The sequence below is a fragment of the Podarcis muralis genome, chromosome 12 (assembly GCF_964188315.1).
Source record: "Podarcis muralis chromosome 12, rPodMur119.hap1.1, whole genome shotgun sequence".
Taxonomy (NCBI): domain Eukaryota; kingdom Metazoa; phylum Chordata; class Lepidosauria; order Squamata; family Lacertidae; genus Podarcis; species Podarcis muralis.
The window spans coordinates 59,750,855-59,765,003 of record NC_135666.1 but is presented as its reverse complement, the minus strand read 5'-3'; the positions used below and the strand labels follow the sequence as shown (position 1 = coordinate 59,765,003).

The 14,149-nt window shown below is 42.3% G+C and overlaps 2 protein-coding genes across 2 annotated transcripts; one reads left to right on the top strand and one right to left on the bottom strand.

The window, feature by feature from the left end:
* Positions 1-975: 975 nt before the first annotated feature.
* Positions 976-2,799, bottom strand: MRPL32 (mitochondrial ribosomal protein L32). The gene is made up of 3 exons (XM_077916536.1): positions 2,304-2,799; positions 1,968-2,149; positions 976-1,601 (listed from the first exon to the last, which is right to left on the bottom strand). Exons 1-3 carry the CDS (start codon positions 2,791-2,793, stop codon positions 1,347-1,349), a joined length of 927 nt encoding a protein of 308 aa, XP_077772662.1. The 5' UTR covers positions 2,794-2,799; the 3' UTR covers positions 976-1,346.
* On the top strand, positions 2,796-13,427 carry PSMA2 (proteasome 20S subunit alpha 2). Its single transcript, XM_077916537.1, has 8 exons — positions 2,796-2,937; positions 4,236-4,312; positions 6,808-6,940; positions 8,859-8,981; positions 10,261-10,342; positions 11,255-11,328; positions 12,918-12,975; positions 13,061-13,427. Exons 1-8 carry the CDS (start codon positions 2,897-2,899, stop codon positions 13,175-13,177), a joined length of 705 nt encoding a protein of 234 aa, XP_077772663.1. The 5' UTR covers positions 2,796-2,896; the 3' UTR covers positions 13,178-13,427.
* Positions 13,428-14,149: the final 722 nt, after the last annotated feature.

Genomic DNA, 14,149 nt, shown 5'->3' with positions numbered 1-14,149 from the left:
GTGGTGCTTCAGGTTAAGAAGAGTTTCAGGTTAAGAACAGACCTCCAGAACGAATTAAGTTCTTAACCCGAGGTACCACTATAGTCATAAAACCAAACACATCTATGTTGATTTGTTTCTTTTTATTTAGAGCAGTGTTTCCCAACCTTGTGCCTCCAGATGTTTTTGGCCTACAACTCCCATCATCCCTGACTAGCAAGACCAGTGGCAAGGGATGATGGGAATTGTAGGCCAAAAACAGCTGGAGGCACAAGGTTGGGAAACACTGATTTAGAGCACAAAATGGGTGTTTACTTGGGACAGAGTTCTTATTTTTCCCCTGCCAGAGTAACTTTGTTATTTGAACTGATGGATAAGAAGCTAAACAACTGTACGTGGTAGGTGCAAATGTCACTTGGTAGAAAACAGTAAGTTTTACATGCATTACAAACAAGGATTTTTTCTAAAGTCTGTATCATGGGAAAATATTGGCCCTTATAAGAGATGAAAGTTGATGAGCTCAGTAATAGGATTCTCAAAGAATAGATGGGAAAAAGTTAAACTCCAAGCCCACAATGCAGATACAACATGGTACAGTACTTCAATGTCATCTAATCAATGAGATTAAATTTGTGTCACTAGTGGGTGAATCAATGAAATGATGTTGGTTTAAGAAGTGCTTCGTGCATACCCAAGTTATGGTTCAGACTATTAACGTAGTTGTCCTTTTCATTAAAGATTCTCAAAGGACCTCACAAACACAACTAGCTATTTTACAAGCTTCTAAATGGAAACAGATGTTAAAGAACTGTCACTATTTAGATGTAGCCAGTAGCAATGAAAGAACAAAACCACCTCTCAGCCATTGGGCTCCAACTCAGCAAGAGATCCATGTCAACTCACTTCATTGCTCTACTTGACTTCTTACATTCTCACAATCCTCACCTCCTCATAGCTCAAAATTTCACAGAATTTCAAATGGAACCACGCACAGTATTTATTATAATGCTGAATATGCTTTATTTCATTTACAAATACAGTTTAAATCCATGGTTCCCCCCCCCCCAATGCACAGTACAGTGTAATATGACCAAATAGATGCCGTAAGAATCTGCTCCTGCAAATGATTGACTTTGCTTAACCAACTTTAATACAATGACAAAATCAGCTAAGTTTACATTAGCTAAATTAGCCATCCAGCTAACATTTAAAGTACAGCACTGATGCTGTACTACAATGGTAAATTAAAAAATACAATTTAAATTTACCCTTTCTGGGGATAAGTGTTATCAGTAGCATTTTTTTCAGCTATTTTTACTCTGCGAGATCAAGGATTTTGCGACCAAAGATTCCACTGTGCTACATAATCAGTCCTGTGTGAACCAAGATGGGCGCTTCCTTGTTCGTTCTATGATCCGCTTGCCTTCATCTTCATCTCTAGCTTTCTCTCCCTCATACAGTACAACAGTCTCTACAGGTGGAGCCTTATGTGGTCCTCCCTCCTGTGCCCATATTTCTTTCCTTATGGCAACTGTCTCCCGTTTAACCTTTGCATAACAATAGCCACAAAGAATATGCTTCAGTTTCAGGTTGCCACACTGAGGACAGACGTCAATGTTTCGCTAAAGACAAGAAAGAAAACAAAACGTTGGGCAATGAACAATTTAAAAAGAGATTTCACAAATGCTAAGAGCCATGTAGGGCAATGGCTATCTCATTACCATTGTGATATAATACATTGTTTTCCAGCAACCTGAGAAATTGCTCATGTCAAGTAGTATACATAAAGGTTTAAGTTTTCAAAATGCAATACCATCCCATTTTAAAGATTCAGCACAGGAGCTGCAGACAGATTTTAAATGAAAAATTTCCTGTGGTAAATTTACAATACCAATGTGAATAAATAAGAAATTACAAGCATCTTGAGAGCATTGAAGAATAGAAAATCTACAAAAATAAAGACAAACAACAGAAATGTGATGAGTTACCTTTATTTTTATAAGGTTCCTAGGATTCCTTCGCCTGCAGCGATTTACTTCAATGGTCCGCCTTGATTTTGGGGCTGCCATCCAAAATATGCTGTCTAGAAAGCTTGGAGTCTCCTTACTTTCAGCATTCTCTTCTATAGGTTCAGGCAAAAAACCTGGACCCTGAATTGCTAAAGCAGGAGCTTAAAGACAAATACAAATAACTTAGTTACAAATAATTTAGATGTGGTAATTTGCTTACCTTTATTAATTAGATACAATATTTCATGAAGGCAAGCCTGGGGGGCGAAGCCCCTGGAGAGCCGCCCCGGAGGAGGAGACGGAGCCAGGACCTACCCCCGGGCGGGCTGCGGCAGCCCAGCTGGGACCAGCAGCTTCGGAGGAAGCCTTGGATCCGAGGCAAAGGAGACGGGAAGACCAGCAGCAGCGCGGCCGCCGCCATCTTGACCGGCCCTCCGCCTTCGCGGCGCGATAACGCGCCTGTCAGGATCAGCCGCGCTGAGGGCGCTGGGAAACCGAGTCGTCCTTCTCTTTGGCGGCGTTTCCGCCAAGCCACTTGGCGAGAGAGCTGGACTACATGTCCCAGCACGCCCTCCTGTAGCTCCTGAGGGCGAGGCACCGGTTCCCGGCATGCATAGCAGAGGGAACCAATTCTGTTAGCAAGGGATGACGGGAGTTGTAGTCCAACAACGTTTGATGGCGGGTACGAACGGCCCAAGGTTGAGAAAGGCTGCCATAGAGTTTCGCGGCATTCGAGAGTTCCCGGAAGTTCAATCTGTTCATGGTTCTGTGGTCGGCGCTCTACATGTTTTCTCTTTTTGCGCATGCGCTGTAAAACAATACGCAGCGCGCGTGCGCAGCCTCCGAAAGTGGGTGGAGACGGTTATGCAGGGAGGGCGGGGCGAGGGGGTTCAATCGCGCTGGTCAAAATGGCGGAACGCGGGTACAGCTTCTCCCTCACCACTTTCAGGTAAGGCGCGGGGTCCCCTCAGGGGCGGCAGGGCGGGCGCAGGAGGCCCGGGGCGCTGTCCTTTAAAGAGGGGGGGGGGTTCTGGGGTCTCTGGAGGGGCTCCGTCTCGTTGCCCTTGAGGCGGAGGGAGAGGCGAGGTTTTTGCGGAGTCACCGCTGGCGCTTCTCGCCTCTCGCTCGGAGGAGAAAGCGGCGCGTGTGGAAACTGCCGCAGGTTTCTGGCGCGGATCCCGCATCCCCATCAGACATGCTTGAGGGGATGCGGGTTTCCCAGCAGCCTGGTCCTGAGCACTTTGCACCTGCCTGTTGGCCGCTGGCGACCGAGTGAAGATGCCGGGTGTCAGGATGGCACCCGAGGTCTCCGGAGGCGCATACCTGGGGATCACACATTAATGCCACACCTTGTAGAATTCTGTCAGTTGCATTTTATCTGCACAGTCAGAATGAATTTCAGGAAACAAAAGCCTTTATTGACAAATACAACTTTCGAGCCGTCTGCCCCCCGAATGCCAACTAGACCTTCCATTTTGGTGACTGTAACCCTGGTTTAAGGAGGCATTTGGCGCCTAGTTTATATATCGGGATTTCTAACCCTGCTAAACCATGTAGAGATGAGCCTTTGGATCCAGTATGCAGGGTTTTAAGCCACGGATTGACTCTCCCTCCGCGTGGCTTGGTTAAGGCAAGAGCTCAAAGCAGGCCTCATTTCCCTTATAACCCTATAGAAAGTGAAACAAATATCTCTGAACACACGACTAACGTATATGCGTTGAGATTTTATGAAATTAATAAATCATATCATAGTGTCGCCTTGGAAGTAAGACCTATTCAATTGAATGGGATTTGGACTTAATCCCAAATTAGTTTCCATAGGCTTGCAGTCTTACAGATGCATGTTTACTTGGAAATAAATGACATTGCATTCAGTGTGTTGAGGATTATCAACATGAAACAAATGTTACACCAAAAACGAAAGTAAAACTATTTTGGTGGGCTCTCTTTTCCCCTTTTCAGTTTTTATTATGAGATTATTTTGAGTTTGTTGCCAGACCTTGACATGAGTGCATGATTACATGAAAAGTGTAGTACAATTCTAAACACTCTTATACTAAAGTAAGTCCCACTAAATTGACTGGGGCTGACTCCTATCTGTTTGTTTTTATTATTACTGTATTAAAATGTGCCCAATATCATATTGGTGAAAAAAGGCCCAATGAAAGGCCATAAGTTGCTTGGCATTTTCAGATTTGAAAATGTTTTCTTACCAAGGTGTCTCATGAATTGTTTACTTTCTTTTAGCCCTTCTGGAAAGCTTGTTCAGATTGAATATGCTTTGGCAGCTGTTGCCGCAGGAGCCCCATCAGTTGGAATTAAAGGTATTCAAATGCTTGCACGATTAATAAGCCCACAAAAATGTTGCTAGTTTGTATGTCTGTGTGTACCTACTTTGGCATTTTGTGACCTAAAAGCAAAGAAAAAACGAGAAAGCAGACATAGATTATGGGTATTGAGGCTGAAGTCCTAGCCCCATTTGCTTGAGAGTAAGCCTCATAGAGTTCAACACCACCTAATTCTGAGTAGACTTTATTAGGATTGTGGTGTAGTATGATTGCCAGAAATTGATCTGAAAAGAATCAGCGTGAAAGCAGTAACCTGGCTTGACCCTATTTTGGTCATACCAACAGTGCAAACCTATACATGTCTACTCAGAAATAAGCTCCATTGAGCTCAGAGGTTAGGGAACCTGTAACCCTCCAGATGCTGTTGGATTGCAACTTCCATAATCATTCACCATGCTGGCTAGGACTGGTGGGAGTTATAGTCTAGCAGCATGTATTGTATTATTGCTAGCTGCCTTCAGCACCATTTAGTGGAGAGTTATGATACAAATTTAACAAACGACAGTCATACCTTGGGTTGCGAATGTGATCTGTGCGGGAGGCACGTTCGCAACCCGCAGCATTCGCAGCCTGAAGTGCAGCTTTTGCGCATGCACGTGACATCATTTTGCGCATGCGCAAGCACCAAAACCTGGAAGTAACCCGTTCCTGTACTTCCGGGTTTGGCGCGGTCCGCAACCTGAAAATGCACAACCCGCAGCGTTTGTAACCTGAGGTATGACTGTATATAAAATATTAAATAAAGGGATGGGGATGGTAGCGACATGAACCCATCCTAGTACCCCCAGAGCTTTTAAATTACGTTTTTGTCCCAGTGGGGTTCCAACCATAACCCTTCCAGAGTAAGAACTACAGAGTATGTTGTTGTGGGCCAGGGAGGAGGGGATGATTGTGGAAATACTCATTTTCCCCTTTTGGCCATCTAATAATTCACATGTAAGTCTTGATTCCCATTACCACCCTAGCTTTGTAGCAATTCAGCATCCTGATGTTAAAATACAGATAATGCGTGGTTTGGTTTTGAAACAAAACAAATCTCTTCCTGGCCAGTTTTTGAGTTTAAGAATTGAATTCAAACCCAGTGCGTGCCACTTGGGGCCCTTGGGAGGAAAAGCACTCTTGTCAATGTTTAACCAAGCTAGATATAGGGATTCTTAGTGGGGCTATGAAACATCTTCAAATAGTAGAATCTAAATATATTTTCAAAACAGAAAGTATAACTATAATTTTCAGATTGCATTTTGGGAAACCTTGGGTTCCTTACATATTTTCATTGCAGGTTTCCTAATGAAAAAATCAGTAACAATAGGCAAGCTTCCTTATGATATAGCTTCTCTGCCACTACTAATTTTCCTCTGCAGCGCACCCCATAGAGTTCTGGGTATATTCTATAGTGTGTTGTAAGGTGCAGTCAGTTTGCATTGGGCCACTATGAGGCCAGACAGGCCTAGCCAGGGTGCACTTCACACAATCCTCCACATCTGTTGTGAGGCAGAGCTGCTAAGATTCCTCAGCAGATAATGTGGAATGAGGTCTTTGAAGGTAGAAAGTTTGAAAAGCTTCTTTTCAGTTTTTTTACTGAACTTTTTTTTTTTTTAAGTAGGCATGTCTAGTGATATTGAGGTAACACATAACCATTAGGGGTGTTTATTGGATTTGGCTGTCTTGGAAGGATTTTGAGTTTCTCCCAAAGCCAAGTGAGATCTGCTTGAACCCATGCAGCCTTGAAGTGTACAATGAACCCTGAAGTGATTTGTGATACCTCGGAATGGGTGGAAGGGAGGAAATGAGAGCAGCTTTGCAAACCAGAAACTTGTATCACTAACTTGAGGAAATGGTCAGAGGGGTTTTTTTTTTAGGAGGGGGGGCTCTTTCACATCCAACAACTTTAGTTTGTAATTGGAGGGAATTATTTTATTCATAAAGAAAATATCATCTGATTATTTCTACCCAAAAATTAACTTTAAAGGAACTTTGGCTGGGGGAGATATAGTGGGAATCACTTAACAGCTGCAGGAACAAAACTGCATATATCCTTCTGAAATTTGGCAGGATTCATTCCTTTAGAAGGGGCAATGTTTCTTAAGATTTCATCCAGTTCTACCCAAATATTAGTATGTTTTGATGTTTGATGTTCTTTGTTTTGTTTTTTTAATCAAACTTGAAAGGTGTCCATCACAGAGACCCCTGAGCTGAATCTTCCTGCCTCCAAATTCATCTGAGTCGAATTGGCCTGTTTTATTATGCAGTGCCAGTTTCGGGTTTGAACCAAATCATCTGGTGGGTAGGCATCCTTAGTAATAGTGCCAAATAATGCATTGGATTTATGTGATACGATTAGTAAAGGATATACAAGCAGATGAATTATTCTAGTTGCCTGCTTTAAGCATTGTGGATTTGAAAGATTACGAGGAAAATGGAAGGAAGATATTTTAACTACATTGACTAAAATATTTGTTTTCTTTGTGCAGCTTCAAATGGCGTGGTACTGGCAACAGAAAAAAAGCAGAAATCCATTCTGTATGATGAACGAAGTGTACACAAAGTGGAATCCATAACCAAACACATAGGCTTGGTGTATAGTGGCATGGGTCCTGATTACAGGTATCTTGAAGGCAAGGAGGGAAACACTGTAATAGACTCTTGCCCCGCTATAGGCAGCACAGCATTGGGTCTGTGGTGCCATTTCAACATTCTCTGGATGGATGATACATGTCTTGACCCTCTTCATGTGTGCATCACGAGAAGTGGAGACACATGTAGAATGGGGTGCAGCTCTGGTCCTGTCCCCAAGGTTGCACAAGGCTTCACCCTGACATGTATGCAAGGCAGGAGTCACCAACCTTTTTGGGCCATGGCATATTTTGAATTTTGAGAGAGTTCTGTGGGTGCCAGCCACAAAGTGGCTGCTATGGGAGGCGCGACACAACACAAAATTGGAGAGTACACCCATGTTGAAGCTTTTCCCATAATTGTATTTCCATATTAGGAAAAGCTTAAACTACCATACAGCTGTTAAAGACACAACCCTTTGTTTTCCCCAGTGTCAATGCTAAACTAAAGCCTAGTTTGCCATTCTGTACTCACTTACCTAGAAGTAAGACCCATTAAAGACAAAGAGACATACTTATGCATAGACATGTATACCATTGCACTGCAGATTAACTATACCATGAACTCTTAATAAGTGCCTAGTCTTTTGTTCCTGCACAGCAGGAGTCACCCATATGCCTGTTTGCAAAGTTTTACATTTGCCTTTTCAGGTTGGGGGTGGATTTTTAATATCCACCCACACCTATTATATAGTACTGTTTACAGAAAATAATTTCTAGGCAGTACCTGATCTCAGAAAACCCATCACAGAAAAGATGCATCCTGGTTGCTAGGAAAAAAGGAAAAGTGAGATACAGAGATTTCAAAGACTAGAAAATAAGGAGGAGGAAAGGTGTACGAAAGGTTAGGGTAAAGCAGGACCTCCTTAGGACCCAAGAAATTCCTGTTGCCTGTCATCCAGACTTATCAGTCACTTCACTGTTTGACTGAAAAAAGCAACAGGCAGGAGCAGCCAGGCTGGCTAATTTCACAGAAATCACTTGGGAGGGTAACTGTACATTTTGCTTGATAAAATTCTGTTTAGTAGGGCTGGAGGCTTTTCTTTTCTTTTTTTAATGAAAGCGCAAAGTCTAGGGCCCCCACCTAGTGGTCCTGAGTTATGGCACTCATTGGAACCGTGTTGGCAACCCCTGCTGCAAGTCTACTTGCATAAATTTTTTTTGTTGCAGATGTGTCTGTCTAATGTGTGGCTCTTTGAGGGTGGGGCTAGCACTGTTAGGAGTGTCTGACAGCCAGCTTTGCTCATGATACAAATTAATGGGCCAGCGTTTGGTTTTTAATCATATTTGGAGAATCTTGAGCTACCACATCCCACAATATTACAGAGCTGAGAGACATTGCTCATAAGTTATTGCAGGGATAGGGAACATTGGGCCTTCCAGATGTTTTTTGTCTCCCAACTCCCATAAGCTCCAGCTAATATAGCCAGTGGTCAGGGATGATGGGAGCTGATTGACTGGATGAGGGCAAACAAACTGACACTGAATCATGATAAGACAGGCTATGGGTGAAAGGTTCCTGGATCCAAATTTTGAGAGATTGTCTGTTCTGAAAGGGGTTATGCTCCACCTAAACAAACAGGTTCATATTTTAAGGGTGTTCATTGAATCATCTTCTATACTAGAGGCCCAGGTGTCCTCTAGTGTGGTGCATCTGTTACCAACTTTGGCTGGTATGCTAACCACTCCCTTTCTTGGACAGAAATGGTCTGGCTGCTGTAGCACATTAGTAACCTCACAATAATAGGCAACCTTTTTTGAGTTGATATATCCCAGTGCAGTATCAAATTCTTTCATTAGCTGATAGTAAATATTCCTTCAGTTTAATCTTTCCCAAGTTGTTTTGGACTTTTAAGTTATAATGGATGTTCTGATTTCTTTGCTCACTCACTATTTCTTCTTTTTCTCAGAGTACTTGTCCACAGAGCACGCAAACTGGCCCAGCAGTACTACTTGGTTTACCACGAACCTATTCCAACAGCTCAGCTAGTGCAGAGAATTGCTTCTGTAATGCAAGAATACACACAATCTGGGTATGCCTTCCCCCTGCCCCTTGTTTATTCTAAAACAACTGAAATTTACTAAGAGCTGTACTGTATGCAGAATAGACTGTACTCTAATGCAGCCCCCTCACACTTTTACCATATATCAGTGAGATTTTTGCCTCTCCATCTGAGGAGCTGCAAATCAGACTGGGTACATACAGACAAGAGTTCAGCCTTGTCTGCATGCCATGGCCAGCCTCATAAAGTCTCCTCCTGTTCTTCTACAGTGGTACCTCTGGATGCGAATGGGATCCGTTCCGGAGCCCCGTTTGCATCCTGAGCAGAACACAACCTGCATGTGCGTAGGTCACAATTCGCTGCTTCTGCGCATGCGCGTGATGTCATTTTGAGCGCCTGCATGCACGAGTGGCGAAACCCGGAAGTAATCTGTTCCGTTACTTCCAGGTCGCTGCGGAATGCAACCTAAAAACGCTCAACCTGAAGCTACTTTAACCCGAGGTATCACTGCATTCACTTTTGAAGAGCATTTGGTCTGATACTTTTAATTGTGCTGAACAGCAATACCACACTCTCAAGCTGATTACCTATAAGCCTGGAAGCTATTTATGCAAAGGAGAATGAAGAGCAGGAAATACAGTTACTGTTATGCCTTAAATGCTTTTCTGTGCTAAAGTCGCTTTTGTATATTTTTTTACAGTTTTCTAAGTAGGAAAAGTAGAGTTGCCAGTAATTTCCTGGACCTGCTCTTGTACATTGGAACAGTTGTTTGACTTGCTAAAATTAAGCAATGGCGTGGTCTTTCCTTTCTTGTATTTTCTCTACTGAAATATCTATGAGTTTTGTATTTAACTGTTTTCTTCAGTATTGAATAAAAAGTTTATAGGTTTAATGTAGCATTTTTTATATTGTTTTTTGAAGTCTTGTGTTTGTTTCTGTACAATGTTAGCTGCTTTGGACTTCCTTTTTCATAGGGGAAAGTGGGGTTAAAATAAAGATGATGATCTCTTCCCATCTGTCTCATAGCCAGCAAAATATTGAGCTGCTTAATTTCTGTATGGAAGGTTGCTGGTTAAGGCATAGAAACAGAACCAAGAAAACAATTGGCAGCCATAAAGACTCAGAAACAAAGTGTACAAACTATTTGCACAAGGCAAGATGTAACTTCTTTAGAATATGTAGAAGAGGAATATGCTTGTAAGTGTGTTTATAGATGAGTCCGTCAGTCAGCATCCTTAATGCTGATCTTATTTGTTCCCAAGATAACCTTCTGTTATCATTAATCCTTTTCAAATGTTTTGCTTCATAGGGGTGTACGCCCATTTGGTGTATCATTGCTAATATGTGGGTGGAATGAGGGACGACCATACTTATTCCAGTCTGATCCATCTGTAAGTATTCATAATGGAGTTTCTTAATAGCCTTAAATAGAAAGCATGGGTGTTTACTCAAAGATCCGGAATATTGCCATATTCTTTCTGTGTATGTGTTTTTAATTAATCCAGATAAGTGGGTGGGGAATGATAAGCATCTGGACTAGAATAAGGTTACAGACTCTCAGGACATCTTGGGTGATCAGTTTTACAGTTGTAAGAGCATAAAGAGAGCCTTGGCGGATTAGGCGAAACATCTGTCCTGTCCAGAATCCTATTTCCAACATGGAGGCCCATAAGGAAGAGATGATTCAATAGTTCTCCCACCTCAGCAATTAATATTCAGAAACTGGCTGCTTCTGAACTTGAGGTTTCCATTTTGTTACAATAGCTAGTAGTGGTAGTAGGTAATTTTTCCTTAAATTTCTTTTTAAATCAAGGGTTTAAAGAGTGATTGGGGAATTAAAGTGGGGGAATTTTGAAAGTGAACCTGGTAGTACAGATGTATCAGGCAAAAGCACCCTGGAGGCTTTAGATAATAGTTCTCAACTTATTTTTATTTTTTAGAGCCTAGTGTTATGACATTGAATTGGTCTGCTATCCTAAACCCCAGGTGTAGTGCCCTCCAGATGTTGTTATACAGCAATTGCTGGCAGCCCCAGCCACCATGGCCAGTGGTCAGGGATGATGGGAATTGTAGTCTAGCAAATCCTGAAGGCTCCATCTTTGCTACCCCTGCTATACCGTCCCACCTAGGGTTAAGTCCCACTGAACTCAGTGGGGCTTACTTCTGAGTAGAAATGTATATGATTGCTCTGCATCTCTCCAAGCAGAGATCCCTAAATGAGGCTAATTTTTTACTGTATTGATCAGTGACTAGACGATAATGTGTTCTCATAAATTTACTCCCTGTCTTTCTTACTATTCCAGGGTGCTTATTTTGCGTGGAAAGCAACTGCAATGGGGAAAAACTATGTAAATGGAAAGACATTCCTTGAAAAGAGGTAATGTTATGATTACATAACTGCGAATCAATAATAAAATCTGAAGATAGTAGAAGTTTATATGTACCGTAATGATGTGTTGTTTTCCATGTCTAGCCTGGCTCTTTCCTAGGTGTTGAAGTGCTATAGTTTAAAAACGACTAAGAATGCTAGAAACACCTGTGAAAATGAGACCTTCCCCTAGAGTACAGCTTGGAGCATGGAGGTTTCAAGTCCCATCCGTAAGGGAGAGTTGGCCATGCTTGGCTCTCGACTCTCTTCCATCCCAGGATCAGTAATCACATCATCTTCAGCAGTGGTGAAAGCATTGGTAGTGGCCACATCCTGTGGATTCCACAGTTTCCTTCAGAGCCTCATTGATAATGTGCATGACTCAAGGCTTGACAGCAAGATTCTGCTGTAATTGAAACATCCTGAAATTCATGGGGATCAGGGCCAGCTCTTTGAGGCCTCAGAACATCCACTTGGGGTCAGTGCACGCTAATTAACATAGAATTTGTGTACATAGAAATACATAAAAAGCTCCCTTACTTTGGGGCAGATGGGGCTCGTCAGCCTGGGAAGATAGCCCATCTAGGAGTAGGAAAACTGATCCCAAACCTCCATGCTGCCTTGCGGAATATCTTCAGGGGAAGAAAAGGATCCTTAAGACAGTTGGATGTTGCCTTGTATGCTGCCTTCTGGCAACTCCTGCAGCTTAGCTGATGCCAAATGTATTGCTGTTTTTCTTTGGACCACATCAGTGAGGCCGAGAGGGGGAAGGTCTTGTCGTCCAGCAGCTCAGGTCCTCCATACACACTGCCCAGGCTTATGCCCCGGGGAGGTCACTTCAGTGCTGCTAACGTCCAGAGGAGCACTGGTCTCCCGGGGGGGGGGCAATTTGATTTGATTTTTTTAAGGGGGACAATTCCAGAATGAGTTATTAACAATTAATGGCCTTTTCACTTTCTTAATAATAAGAATTATATGTCATGGGTGGGGGGCATCAGGATTTTAGAGATGCTTAGGTGGGGCATGGCCAAAAAAAAAAAAAGGTTGGGAACCACTGGACTAGCTGAAATACAGCATTCTGTTAATATTCAGACTTGTGAGACTCATGCTAAGTTGGAGAAGAGAGAATGCAATACAGTTTCTACACTTAAATAAACCAGTTGTGTGGGTACTATTTGATGACATTTCCTCATGTTCTTGAATGTTTAGCATCTAATAAGACCAAAGGTGACTAAGGCTTCTGAGGGTTTTACTTCTGGAAGGTTTTGATACCTTGTGTGTCTAATAAACTGGTGTAACTTCTACTGTAAATTGCAATATTTTGTCTAAATCTATTGGTTGGCATTCAAATACCCTTTAAGTGTGTCTAAATAGTTTGTGTGTGCCCAATGCGTGTTTTTTGAGTACACTCTACTGTCCTGCCATATCCCCAAATGATTTGACATTCCTGTGTTTCAAATGGTATTTGCAATGTTGCATAGGAAGTTATTTGCAAAATGCAGCCCTTGGCCATGTGAAAGTAATTTTCAGTTCTGTGAGTGTTTGCTGTTGCAGCAACAGTAAAATATATTTATTAGAAAGCTTCTCTTCTTTCATAGGTACAACGAAGACTTGGAGCTTGAAGATGCTATTCATACTGCTATATTGACACTGAAGGTAAGAAACATCTGCAGTGTATTTGTTAAAACTCTAGTTTGTGAATTGCATTTTCATGAAGGAACCTGTCTTTCCCTCTCTCTAGGAAAGCTTTGAAGGACAAATGACAGAAGATAACATAGAGGTTGGCATCTGTAATGAGGCAGGATTTAGAAGGCTCACTCCAACTGAGGTCAAGGATTACCTGGCTGCAATTGCCTAGTATGCGTTAAGGAAGACTGCCTCGATACTTACAAGGATCTTTTCCCCCAGCCATTTAAATATTTGGCTTCTGCACTCTCATTTCTACTTTATCTGCTAGATTTTTAAAAAAAGAAATATTATGGATCCAAATACTACTGTCCTAATATTGAAAATGTGGAATTATTGTTCTTTAAAATATTAAACACTGTACAAGAATACGCAATATGAAAAAATAAACATACCAGGAGTGGTGTGATTTCTAGGTAAAACTTCATAAGGCATTTAATTATACTGCGTTCCCTCTGATTTCACCACCACCACAAATTTTATTCAGAAGCACACAGTTTTAAAATATTCATAAATCCTTTGGAACTACCCTCAGCTGAACTGGCAGAGCTTCTGTTAAAAGCTTTCTAAATGTATGTCTTGAGTGAGATATTATGCAGGCCTGTATGGGAGCAGTTAAATCAAAGGGGCTGTGAATCAAATCAGATGATATGCATTCAGCATTTAATACTGAAAGACTTTAGTTAGCAAGCTGCTACAAGTCAGAACAGAAAGCAGTCTTGGTACCACGTGTGTTAGAGATCTGTCTTCCACTCATGTGGCAGGTTCACTACCTCCCTCCCTGGTGTAAGTGAGAAGGTGCAGTGTTTGCCCCCACTGTCACAGTGATCCATTAGGGCAGGGGTGTCAAATTCATTGGGGGGAGGGGCGCATCAGCAGTTTGGTCACCCTCAAAGGGCCGGTTGTATCTGTAGGACTATACATCATATGTACTTACAGTACAGGAGAGAAGGGTTCAGGCAGCCGTTGGATCTGTCACATCACAGGATGGCATGCGCTCAATATAAAAACAAGTGGAGGTTTCCTGAATGCATGTAAAGTGGAGGTTTCCTGTGTAGAACGGCCAGCGCCGCTAGAGGGCAGACGTTCTCTGGCTTGTAGGCTGCCGCGCATGCGCTGAAGAGGCAGCTTTCTTGTGTCCAAA

Excerpts from the sequence above, each read along its gene's own strand:
- PSMA2 (XM_077916537.1), top strand. The coding sequence starts at position 2,897 with ATGGCGGAACGCGGGTACAGCTTCTCCCTCACCACTTTCAG. Across the intron at positions 11,329-12,917 it reads AAGACATTCCTTGAAAAGAG|GTACAACGAAGACTTGGAGC; the intron begins GTAATGTTATGA and ends CTTCTTTCATAG. Across the intron at positions 12,976-13,060 it reads CTGCTATATTGACACTGAAG|GAAAGCTTTGAAGGACAAAT; the intron begins GTAAGAAACATC and ends CCCTCTCTCTAG.
- MRPL32 (XM_077916536.1), bottom strand. The coding sequence starts at position 2,793 with ATGCGCAAAAAGAGAAAACATGTAGAGCGCCGACCACAGAACCATGAA. Across the intron at positions 2,150-2,303 it reads CTGCCGCAGCCCGCCCGGGG|CTCCTGCTTTAGCAATTCAG; the intron begins GTAGGTCCTGGC and ends TTTGTCTTTAAG. Across the intron at positions 1,602-1,967 it reads GGAACCTTATAAAAATAAAG|CGAAACATTGACGTCTGTCC; the intron begins GTAACTCATCAC and ends TCTTGTCTTTAG.